The sequence below is a fragment of the Manacus vitellinus genome, unplaced genomic scaffold (genome assembly GCF_001715985.3).
Source record: "Manacus vitellinus isolate BGI_N305 unplaced genomic scaffold, ASM171598v3 scaffold_4_pilon, whole genome shotgun sequence".
Taxonomy (NCBI): domain Eukaryota; kingdom Metazoa; phylum Chordata; class Aves; order Passeriformes; family Pipridae; genus Manacus; species Manacus vitellinus.
The window spans coordinates 28,685,896-28,698,708 of NW_021940604.1; the positions used below are offsets into that span (position 1 = coordinate 28,685,896).

The 12,813-nt window shown below is 37.8% G+C and overlaps 1 protein-coding gene across 1 annotated transcript; it reads right to left on the minus strand.

Annotated features, from left to right (window-relative positions):
* Window positions 1-1,907: 1,907 nt before the first annotated feature.
* FUT9 (fucosyltransferase 9) lies at window positions 1,908-3,902 on the minus strand. Its single transcript, XM_008931992.4, has one exon. The coding sequence runs from the start codon at window positions 3,898-3,900 to the stop codon at window positions 2,821-2,823; it is 1,080 nt and encodes a 359-aa protein (XP_008930240.1). The 5' UTR covers window positions 3,901-3,902; the 3' UTR covers window positions 1,908-2,820.
* Between the last annotated feature and the right edge of the window lie 8,911 nt (window positions 3,903-12,813).

Here is a 12,813-nt window from a genome sequence, read left to right on the forward strand (position 1 = left end):
TCTGTCAGCAAAGCTCTTTATATCCAGAACTGATTAAGGTTTGATACCTGCAGATCACCTTAAAATCTTCATAAAACAGCTGTCTCACTTATGTTTTAGCCCACACTCTTCAAGATGTCAGTGAGGCATTAGGATCATATATATTTTTTAGAATTTGGTCATGATTCTTCTCCATAATTCTGGATTAGATTTCTCTCCTGTTTCATTAATCCTTGAAACAATTTTAGCAGTGTGTCCTGAATGCAATGTATACAAGCTTTGTGTGGAGTTTCTGCGAAGAGAACAACCCTCTTTCCAGTTCCATCAAAAGACTTTGGTACTCCTTGAAATTCAGCCGAAGATTAACCATACTGACTGGATCCTGTGCTTAGAGAGGTAAAGACATTACTTACAGTGTTAAAACTCAGTGTATATTTCAAAACTTTCCTGTGTATACACTAATCCATATTTGTAGCAACAAGTCATGTATCTTATTTTGCTTGCTTGTTATTATTATAAGAACTTATCAGCTGAACTTGCTGCCAAGAAACCAATCTGATTTGACCTAAGGACTTACACAGTATAACTCCCATGATCTGAAATGAAAAATGAAATTAAGGATTGTGCACATTCACCTTCCAGTGAGATCAGTGCAAAGAACTTCCAAATCCCAGCACTGAGGGAATCAGGTTATTGAGCCAAACCAGTGGTATGTTCAGTGACAGAATTTTTCAGTCCTCCCCAAAACAAAACGCTATGATGTCGCCTAGGATAGACTGTGAGCTATAGCCACTTGCCTTTGAAATGATAAAATATTACTCACATTACATCCATGTCAACACTTCATTTTTAGAAGATTCAGTTTCGTTGTATTGCATTAATTTTCAGTGTAAACTCATCTTTTTTCATTCTGGAATACTGGTGATTCACATCCTACTGAAAACTAGCTTTTAAAGAAAGCAATAAATAGTGTAAGTAAATATCTGGATTAGAATACAGCTTTTGAAGCCATAGGGAGAGAAGTGATTCTATCACTTTTCCATGGGGTTTTGAGTTTTAGAAATTTAATTACATTACTCTTACAGCCTTCTGTGTTTTTATTCCAGCCTGGAGTGAAAAAATAAATCTGACAAGTCACCTTACCTTTTGCTAAATATTTATAATTTTTTATCCCTTATTTTCTTACTTCAGCAGTGTTGCTGTCTGTAAGTTTAATCTTAGGTATTTGATTAACTACTGTGCTTGATCAGGTTCTTATACATCTCATAAGTTGAAGCTTTTACAGTTGAACTTTTTTCTTTTTTTCCAGTAGAAGGTGTGATCTGTAGCACTTTGACCTGAAAATCCAAGCTAACTGGCTTTCATTTGATACCAAAACATATCCATACATTTATGTCATTAAACCAACCTTGTACGTATAAATATATATGGCAATCATATATTCATGTCTTAGCTGAAATAAAGAAGGATTAAAATCAAATGACACATTAAAAGCAGACATTTTAAACAATCATGACAATAATCACAATTTCGTATTTGCTATTAGAGCAAATTTAGTACTTAAGAACCTACTCATATTATCAAATATTGATAGCAAACTGCTGCTCTGAATAGTGCATTTTTTCATATAAAATACTCTCAGACCCCAAAATTCATTAGCATAGTAAGCTGAAAGGTTGAATATGTCAGCCTGATAGCTTATTTACTGAATTTGAACATATTTCTTTCAGAAAATTAACTGTTTAGTCATTTTATCCCCCTTTCACGAGTCATAACATCACATTTTCCGCTACAATTAAAGTTCAACATTTCTTTACAGAACTGGGGAAAAATTCACTATTATTCAAGAAACTATACAAGAGAAATTCCTAAAATTTCTCAGCAAGCTATTTCAAAAATCCATTATTACCAGCTGAATTCAGTTCATGAGGCTGATGTAATCAAATACCTTTATTAAAATCTGTTTACCTCTGTATTGGTGTAACACCACTTAGAGCCCTGGTTCACGTTAATAATACTTGAGACACAATGGAGCTTAAGGGCATGCTGCATTTGAAAACAAAAATTGGATGAATCTGGGCTTTGGTCTCTAAGATTGGTCATTTTCTCTGTGTCTGACTTATTGTTTCTTTAGGGGGTAAGAACAGATATATTCTTCAAGCAACATAATGGGACTATCTGTTAGGAAACATCTTATTTTTAGAAACTAAAACTGTCTACTATTCTAATACCTTTAAAAAACTATAGTTCATTACCCTTAAAAAGGGGGACAATTAATGACACTTCAGTAATGCTAGGTATTGTACTTTACTGTGCTCTTAAAATGTAAAATGAACATATGAAACTTTACTGTCTTTTGATATATTACACACATTTTAGACTGGAATAGCAAATTATGTTCCTAAAGTTTTCTCTGGCATTTAAAAATTGTTTCCTCATTTTCCAAATAGTTAAACAACAAATGTAATGTTAAAAATAAAAAACAATTGTTAAAAATTACTACTTGGGGTGTAAGACTGGGACATATTTCACAGAAAATGTGGGAAATTTTGTTTTAAATTCACAATAAACAATCAAATATTCTTCAGTGCACATAATTAGTATGTCTATTATGATTTGAAACTAAGTATTGATGACTACTGTTGCTGATCTTTTAAAATCTCTTACAAAATATAAATAGGATAGCCAAGAGGGAACAGCTGATAAACCATGACAAAATATTCTCTTTTCCTTCCTTTTTTTTCTCTTTTCCTTTCCTCTCCACTTGGACTGAAGTTCCTTCTGGCTTCTTCAAAAAAGTGCACACACACACACACACACACACACACACACACACACAAATTAATTCCAAAACCATTTTTCTAAATTTCCAATGGACTTGTACTCCTGGTGTCTTTTCACATGATCACAAGCAAGACATGCATGTGATTCCCAGAACCTAGGAAGATGCACTGAAAAATCCTTCTTCCAGTTGAAATAACTAAGGTACATCTTGTTGTTTTTGTCAAGCATCAAAAGATATTCTGCCAGCTCTCTGGGGGAGAGAAAATCTTCCACGTGTATGAAAGAGTCTGCTGGAATGTAATTCTCATAATTTTCTCTGGAAGGGCCCAGTACAACTGGTACTGATCCAGCCAGAAGAGCATTGTAAAGTTTCTCAGTAATGTAATCTTTGTGGATTGAATTTTCAAAGGAAAGGTAGAATTTGCAAGTGGAGATAGTTGGAATCAAGTTTTTGTCATTGACGTAGTCTCCAAAGGCTTGTCCGTAGGTATGGATTTCAATGTATTTGCTAAGCTCATTATAATACTTGACTCGAGCGTGCTCGGGGTTCCAGTTACTTACAACCCAACAGACCAAGTTTTCCTTACTTGGTACTTCAAATGTGAAGGAACTTGTACCAACCATCATGAAGCCATAAGGCACCTGAATATCTGAATCACGTCGATAAGTCAGGGTCAGGTTAAAGAGGTGTTCAATGCCACTCTTCTGTGGAGTATGAGTTGGAGACTCCAAGTTCATCCAAATCCACTTCTGGAATGGTGGCCTGGCTTGCTGAGGTAAATTAGTCAGATCCCAGCTAATGTCTCTGTGATGAATGAGAACAGCATGGGATCTGTTATATAGCGAGCGGTCAATAGTCAGATGGCACCCAGGGATATTGAACATTGTCTGGCAGGATGTTAAATCGAATGTCTGGCCAAATGGCCAAACCCAGATCAAAACAGTAGTTTCATTAAGATTATCAGTTTTGGAAGAAAAGAAGTTCTTCATTTTCAAAACTGAACTGGCTGATTCTATAGGACCAGAAATCCAGCTATTTGTTGGTTTGATATAAATTAATATAAATGCCATGAAACAACCAAGGACAATGAAGATAATAAAAAATGGCCGGAAAATTCCTTTAGATGTCGATGTCATAATTTGTTCTGAGAAAAAAGAGAGGAAGAGAAAGAGATAAAAAAACATCAGGTCTTAAATTACATATATATATGTCCTGTTAAAGCAATCAGATATCAAAATGAATAGAACTTCTATAGCAATGATCTGTAACCTCAGAAATCTCCTTTGAATGGAGAGGGCATGAGTTCTTTCTTGCCATGCACGACAAAGTGATAATATTTCTCCTCTTCACATTAAAAGTTCATTGACATTAATTGAAACCAGGATTTTAATACATCTCATACTTGATGTGAATCAGTATATATATTGAGAAGTTTTTTTTTGCTCAGAACCTAGGCCAAGCATTTGAGACACACAATACAGACACAATTACCCTTTGATTCTATCTTTGTCTCCATGTAAGGAATAACATGCTGCACATCGGCATTCCATTCATATTTTTGTGTATAGGGAGGATATAGGATTAGAGGACTGAAAACGAAAGGAACTAGAACTTTAATTCTGTAATCAGTAAGCCTGTTATTAGAAAACTAGTTCATGCCTTATGGCTACATAGGCATGAGCATTGATGCCTTCTCCAAAGGACTCCTAAAATAACTAGAGAAGGAAAGCAGCAATAGAGGCTTCCCCTGTGCAGCCTCACATAGTTCCCACATAGAGAACAATAAACAAAAAAGAATAAGAAGATGTCCTTAAATATTTAAGTTTTTATGCCACAGTCCTGTGTTAAAAATTAGGAAATGTAGAGATAGCTGCATCTTTGTGAGGTATTGTTTTTTTCCACAGGGAAAAAGAGATGAGGACTTTATTATATAGCCTCCTTTGTCCTCTCTCTGGTTGTCTCTTCCTGAGAGAAGTGATCAATCTCTTTTCAGAACTTGTCTTCCATATGTTTTTTGTGAAACCTAACAAAGTCAGGGGTTGTTTATTGCTAACCTTTGCTCCTGAATGTAGTCACAGAAAGCAGAAAGTGAATTTCAGGCCTTTTAAACCAGTTTCATAACTCATGTCCTCCTACCTGTGAAATAAGTAGTTAAATTCAGAATGAAGGCATAGTAGAATGTGATTCAGAGATCCATTAATACCACATAACTGTTCTGCTTTTGTGAGTGTAAAAACCAATACGTGAGTGTAGCACTACAGTTACAAAGGAAATGTTTTCACATTCATTGTTGAGGAAAAGGAAAGAGGAGGGAATGTCATGCTTAGCTTTACTCTAACACTGTACCTTGAGGAAAAGGGATTTTTCCACAATATCTCCCCTTGTTTTGGGAAGGCAGATGGTCTTAATCCTGGTTTTAGTTACTGTGGTGGGTCAACCTTTTCTGGCTGTCAGACACCCATCCAACCATTCTCTCACTCCCTCTCCTCAACAAAATAGTGGAGAAAATAAGATGAAATTCTTATAGGTTGAAGTTAGAATGGGGAGATCACTTACCACTTACTGTGATAGGCTAAACAGAATCATCTTGGGGCAAAATAATGTAATTTATTGCCATTTAAAATAGATCAAAGACAAAAATTAAAATAATATCTGCCCCTCAACTTCACAGGCTCAAATTCCTCCTTCATTCCCATCTCCTCCACTTCCTCCCTGCCCCTGAGCAGGGCACAGGGATGGGGAATAGGAGTTTGTGATCAGTCTCCAATGATTCCTCTCAGCTGTTTCTTCCTCCTCACACATTTCCTCTGTGCCCTTCTTATGGGATGCAGTTCCTTCAGGAAAAAAACCTGGGCTCCCTATGGGATGCTGTTCCTTCACTATACATCCTCCTGCTCTAGCATGGGGTCCTCCCCAGGCCACCATGGGCTCTAGGGGAATCTCTGCTCTAGTGCCTGGAGCACCTCCTCCTATCCCTCTTCTCTGACCTTGGTGCTCACAAGGTTCTTTCTCACATTTTTTCCCCTCATTCCCCACTGGCTGTCCCTTTCTTAAATACACTTTCCCAAAGGTGCAACCACCTTGGCTGCAGGGCATAGCCGTGCCCTGCAGTGGGTGTGTGGGAGCATGCTGGAATTGGCCATGTATGGCACAGGGGCAGCCCTGGTTGCTCTCCACAGAGGTCATCTGGCAGTCCCCACTGTCAGCACCTGGGCACAAACACCTAATACAGGTATATAAAATGTAAGTGGTATGTTGAGTCTGGTGCTTTTGTCTAGGCCCTTTTTCTTAGGACATAGTTTAGCTGGTCCTCTCTACATTCAGCAAAATGATCCTGAGGAGAGTAAAGAAGAGGAACTTTTGTGTCTGTGGCTTTTCCACTTATCATCATCAGTTTAAATCCCTATGAATGAAATATATGGCTTTACGGCAAGATCACATTGGCTTTTTTTGGCCTATGTTGATTGTTGCTGGCAAATATGTCTAGAAGGGAGGTTATAACCTATGAGACCCAAAGACTGCTTCCTTGCTTCCTTGCCTTTCTACAGCGAAAGCAAGAATGGGATCTCTGAGGAAGAATGGATTTAGGTTGAACAACTCTAGGAGATAAAACTCAAAGAAAAAACATGAGGTTGAGCTGATATTCATGTAATGCTGTTCTTTGTTTCTGTGTTATTGAAACCAACACACAGAATAGGTACAGCTTTTCACTAAACAGATAGCATGAGCTGAGTTTTGACAATAGATTGGGAGAGGTGTCTATTCACAGGGACTGATCATTTTCTAGGAATTGAAAAGTGTGATGAAAAATCAGAAAAGGACTTTAACATTGTGCCTTGTAACACAGTCGCCCTCCAGTTAAAAGCCTCTTGACTCAAGTCCCTCTGATAGGGATTATTTTACACTAAGCTCCTCTTCTAACCAATAAACCCCCCTGCATCATCACATGGCAATTCTTGCTACATAGAAATGACCAGACGTTGTGTATACTTTTCTCTGCTTGAAATTCTAGTGTGTCCAGAGTGTTGCATTCGTGTAGGAAGCTTTTGAACTGTAGTGCCAATGTGAAGATAAACGCTTGTTGTTTCTGCTACCCCGAGTGCCAGTATTAACATCTCACAATGTTAAACAGGTGGGTTTACCTATTTTTGTCCCTTATGGATTGATTTCCTCTCATAGCTTTGCTGTTCTTTGAACTCATGTGCCTATGTTTCTTCACAGGGCAGACTAAGGAACTTGTGGAATAGAACAGCAAACTCTGCTTTCATGGCTTTTGGGACTGAGTCCTGTACACAGACAGGAAGCAATTAAGTACAGTGAAGGTATGTGGTAAACACTTATTAAGAAACACTATTTTCACAGCATAAAAAAATAGTTTGGGTTAGAAGGGATTTTCTTGAGAAGCAACTTGTCTGTACTGCTAGGACATATAGGTTATGGTCCACTAAAATCTGTAGAATATTTTTTCATAATATTCTCCAAAATCTGAAGACTTTTCCATATTTCTTTATTTCCTTCTTCTCTTTTTTTGCCCAAGATAATGATCAATCTCCCACTGTAATTCTCACTATAAAGGTGATACTGAGGAGACATTTGTTAAAAGACATCCAGCCAAGTAACCTTAGCTCACCCTTCCTCTTTCATGGTTTTCCTTCTACCACAGAATCACAAATTTCCTTTTTGCAGATCCCCTCCCCCATGCATGCTAGACTCTGAAAAGAAAACCTTGTCAAAGAGACGTGTTTACCGAGACTTTTGCCAGCTGGAAGAATTCTGTGCTTTTGATAGTTTTGTTATAAAGTATGTTTCAGAGTGTTATGGCATAGCAAGTATTTTCTAGGTGCTTTTTCCCAAGTTAAAAGTATAGTATTTCATCAGTACAAGAGTGTTTTTCTCCATACAAAACTTAGCAAGGCTCCTTTTAACTGCAAAACTTGGCATTCCATCAGCAAGCAACTCCATTTAGCAGCAACAAAAAATGGGAGATAGTTATGGGGTACCAGCAATGTTAACACCAAGTATACCAGACAAGTCTTGCAAAAATATGTCTATTTTGTGAATGCATTGTGTTCATTAAGAAACAAAACAGAATTTTATGGAAAGTGTTTTATCATGTCTTCATTGCAACTGAGACTTCTCAGTCATTCCAGATATGGTTTTTTTTCTGGTTATGTAACACTGCAGGCAGGAGAAAATGCAACATTGCTGGTCAATAATATCAACGCCCCTGGTATATTTTTACAGCAAATTTCCCTGGTTTCTCAAGGTTTTGTCAGTAGCCCAAAATACATCACGACTTGCAGATATATAACATTCATTACTAGTCTAATACTGAGATTTTCCAAAGGAAAAGGACAGTATTTTAAAAGAAAGCTGAAGCCAAGATTCTTGAAAGCATGGACACTGAATAATGAATAAAAAAATCACTACTTTACTCATCTTAGAATTCTTAAGCATTCAGGGCTAACTTTTGTCTTGATCATTACTTGGTCTCAGGATCACTCAAGTAGAAACACTTAACAACCTCACGATAGCGTCTGAGGATCACTCCCGGGATCAGAGTGGATGTTTCTGTTACGGTGGATTTGACTGAAGAGCAGAAGGACACTGAGGCTAACAGAGGTGTCAGAGGCCCATTTAGAAGCAGACAGCTAGCTAGGTAGATACTCCAGGAGTATAAAAGGACAGTTGAATGCGGAGGGAACTGACAGGAATGACAGGCAAACAATTGTTACTGTTAGAAGAATGCTCATTTGAAACTGTTCTCCCTGTCCTCTGGCATGTTTTACCAGCCTTGGACATAGCATATCTGCATTTATGTGAAGAGCTGTATTTTCTTCGACCACGTTCCCAATCAGCTGGAGCTTTTTCACCTGCATTTTAAAAGGAAATTTGATTATCTCAGGATAGCCATCCTGTGACTTCTTATCTCCAAGTCACTGCTGTATGGACATGCTCCAAACTGCTTTTGCTTTAGGTCTCCAAGACTGAAGAGTGCTTCTCTTTATTGGAATTAACTCTCACTACTCTCAGTTAAGCCTCCTCTGTCACAACCAGAATGGTGGATTTTTTCCTCCCCACTATCCAGACACAGGCTTGCTTCCACACATTTCCATGCCTGTCCATGGATTTCTGAAAACAGCCCAGTATGAAAAGGCTAAACAGAGCTGCATACAGTTAAAAGGCTAAAAGCTGAATGAGCTACTGATCTCAGACTGCATATTTTTATTCTATTGGTTACAACATTCTTTTTCTTCCCCTTTCCACCTCCTTTGTTTTCGGGTTATTTGTTCAATTCCTCAGATTCCAGTTTTGCACTTTGAGAACAGTTTAGAAGCTTTTTATTCAGCGGTGGTAATTTTTACTTTGAACAGTTTTAGAAAAATAATCTAAGAGCACTCTGAGGACAGGTAGCCATTAAGATAGATTTCTTAGGGGTGGTGCCAAAGCTGTCACTGGAGACTGGTAAGAATAGGTTAGACAAGCACCACTAAGCAATGAGAGATCAGATTGTGCCTCCAGGTCCTAGGGCTGGACTAGATGACCTCACTCGATTTCTTCCAGCCTTGTGTTCAGTGATAGTATTAATAAAATAAACAGTTTTATAAATAACAATGCAATAACAATATTATTATGAATAAATAATTTATAAATAATAATTATTTAATAAATAATATTAATAAAATCACAGATTTTTATAACATGTACCTAATAAGAATACAACTGGCAGTCTAAAACTGCAAAGAAGCTCTGAATAAATGAGTAAAAATATCCCCTATCTTGAAAGTTGTCTTGCAAATTACAAAATAGCCACACTGTACACAGTGAAAATGTGAAGGAAAGCAAAAAATTGTGTGGACAACAGCAACAACAAAGTCCCTATTTTCAAAGGCTAAGCCTAAAGCTTCCTATCAATTGCTAGGTGGGGTACTGCTGCTTTTTTGTGACTGAGTCTTGACCCCTCAGGCCTTGCTGAAGAAAACCCTATTCTCAGCTTCCTTCTCCAAATTGCTATGCAACACACCATTCTGCAATGGCTCAGCAGCCCCCAGCCTTCCCCCGTGGCTGTCATCTATCTTCTCCTTCTCCCCATGGCAGTCACACACTGTCACTCTCTAGCTGCTTATGCAACAGCTCAGTAGATTCTTTCTGTGACATTAGCCAGAGACTAATGTCTCAGTCTGAGTCTCTCAGAATAGCAGACAGAAATGGCTACAGAACTGTGGTACATACTGGAGTGACCCAATATCCACCCCCACTGCCACATATGGAAAAAAAAAATAAAGTCTTATCAGCAAGAAACTTTTCCAGACAACCTGGTGCTAGTGTCAGGATACTCCATGTGGCAGCTGTGTTGCTTTCTAATTATGAGCTTTTAAGTTTGTCTCAGAGAGTACATAAGCATTCTTCATTCCTTCCCTGGCACAACTGGAAAATAAACGCACGCAAAGCCATCAGAACCTCAGCAGCATTGCCAGCCTTGGTAACATACAGAGACAGAACCTTTTTTACCTTAACTTCCACGTTTGCTGGTCCACATCACAGCTAGTTTATGATCGATGGCAATCTGTGAAAGGGGTGGTGGCCTTCAGTTCTGTGCTAGCTATGAAAATAGAGTTCTTCACCACTGTAGCTTAGTAGCAAACTTTATCTGCCTTGCCAGGAAAGTGCTTTTCTTCTTGAATATAAAGCTCATCCTAGTTATGCAGCACAAGCCAGTCCATGCTTTTTTCAAAGCTCTGAAACGGCTCTGCACAAAATCAAGCTGATTGAAGAAAAGCTGCTCCAAAAGCAAGTGGTCTCTTCCTCCCTTCTTTCCATGTGGTTTAGGAACAGTAAACTGCTGTTCTCTCTATTTCTGCCAGAATTGCAGAAAGAGCTCTTCAGTAGCTTTGTGACTGGCTTGCAAAACTGCAGCTAGCCAGCTAAATATGGATAACATACCTGCACACAAGCTATGTATTTGTGATGGCCACCAGACCATCAGAAAGTCCTAATCAACTCACAGTAGCTGTGAAAATAGTGAGAACTAAGCCAAACAAGATGGAGCATGAAGCTGCAGAAGAACCATAGGCATTCCTGTGCACATACGCTAAACTCCCCATCCAAGAATCACAGTTGCTTCTGACTGATTTCCTAATACATAGTTCCCTAGTACAGTGGAAAAACACCTTCTCATGCGAAACAGACAAATCAGAATCGGGAAAGAGCAGAGGATACCTGCTTATAATATTGAACACTTACTGGTGAGTATATTAGTTCTGTGGTAAAGCAAGTCTTTTGGAGTTCTAAGCACCAGCTGTTTGTGCAGATATGATTAGAGGCTATGTGCAGTTACATTGCTGTATCTTGCTGCATAAGCAAGCCCAAAATTTTGATTGGGATTTAATGCTGCCTTTTTTTTTTTTTTTTTTTTTTTTTTAGATGCAACTGCATCGATTTGGAGGATTTTGCCAGTGGCAACATAACTCCTGAGATGGCTCTGTAGGTCAGAAAGAAAGCCTGAGAGGCTTCTGTGAAATACCATAAAATCCCCATAATCTGATCTCTATTTAACATTTCACTTCTCTGCCTGCCTAGCATCTTTTCCTTAAGAAACTCATTATACCTCTGGGTTTGGGATCTGTACTGACGTAACTGTTTTTTTTAGGATGCTGGTCAATGTTCTTGCTTTAATTTGCAAAGTCTTATGTGCCATGGATACTAGATGCTAGAGGGAGAACTACCCTAGAGAGAAAAGAAAGCAACTGAAGTGCTCAAATTAGTTTCAGTTTGCCCTGTGGCTGAAAGTGAGAATGCCATGTACTAATATAGTCAAAGTGGAGAAGAGAGGTGATGATTTATAGGCCATTTTAAAAATTTATATCCATATTTGCAAATAAGATTTTTTTCTTTTTTTTTTATTTTTAAATTTCCTCACAGGGTGGAAGGATGGGCATTTGCTTTACAAACATAACAAACAGAACTGTGTTTCTTGACTATTCTGAACAAAGAGGTAACTAAGTGTTGATCAACAGGACTCAGGATGGCCAAGAGCCCTTATCCAGGTTCTGCTCACTGTTGTCTAAATGTCTTGAGCAGAGCTCCTCACTTCTGGCTTTCTTGAAAGCCCATCAGTGACTCAAGACTTCATGTTAAAGTCTGTGTATAGAGAATACAAATCCATATAATAAGGTACTGGGTGCCTAAACCAATGGCTGCTTATTTTCCATCTGGGAAAAGTGCAATCTAAGTTAGTGATGCATTGTAAAGCACTTGTGAGTGTAAGGACACCAACACTAAATTAAAACAATGGAAAAACAGCACCAATCATTTTCCCACTGTGTATCAATAGTTAAGATTTCAAGCTGACTTGTGTTGGTAGTGCTAAACATTTCAAAGAAATAAGCTGTAGGTGTAAAATAGAAGGTGATTATAAACAAAGACTCTTAAATGAAATGCTGTGTCTTGCTGAAGCAAACAAATTAGTAACTCACCATAAAGATTAGTCAAGTTTGGACACTGAAAACAAGAACTGAAGAGTTTTAAGAATCTGATCTAAGTGCCCACAAAGTAAATTCAGAAACATTCCTAATAAGAATTTTAAAGGTATGCATGCACACAAACAGAAGCAAAAATATAATCTCACCAAACCTAAAACTTGACATAACAAGAATGAAAGCATATTTAAAAATAATACATATTTTAGATAGCATATATTATAAAACCAACAAAAATAATCCCTAAGCCTCTCAAATTGCACACTCTTCTGAGAAAACAAAATTGCAGCTGAGAGAAACCAGTTGTTAATTTCTTGGAGTGTCTCTTTGTGTGCATAACAAAAGGAACGTCAGAGAGGTGGAACTACTAGTATAACAAGCTAAGAAATGTAAAGCTTAAAAAAGTCACTGAAAAGACTTTTTCCATAGAAAAGAAAGAAAAAAAAGAAATCCTTCAGTTGAGAAAGAGGAATGGGTTGAAGGAACAAATATCTGAAAAAATCCTCCAGTAGTTACAACCATGTTCTACGTGTTCTAAGGTGATGTTTTCTTTTTACTACTTCCTATCTG

Bases quoted from the DNA above. Each gene is read 5' to 3' on its own strand.
- FUT9 (XM_008931992.4), bottom strand. From the start codon at position 3,900: ATGACATCGACATCTAAAGGAATTTTCCGGCCATTTTTTATTATCTTC.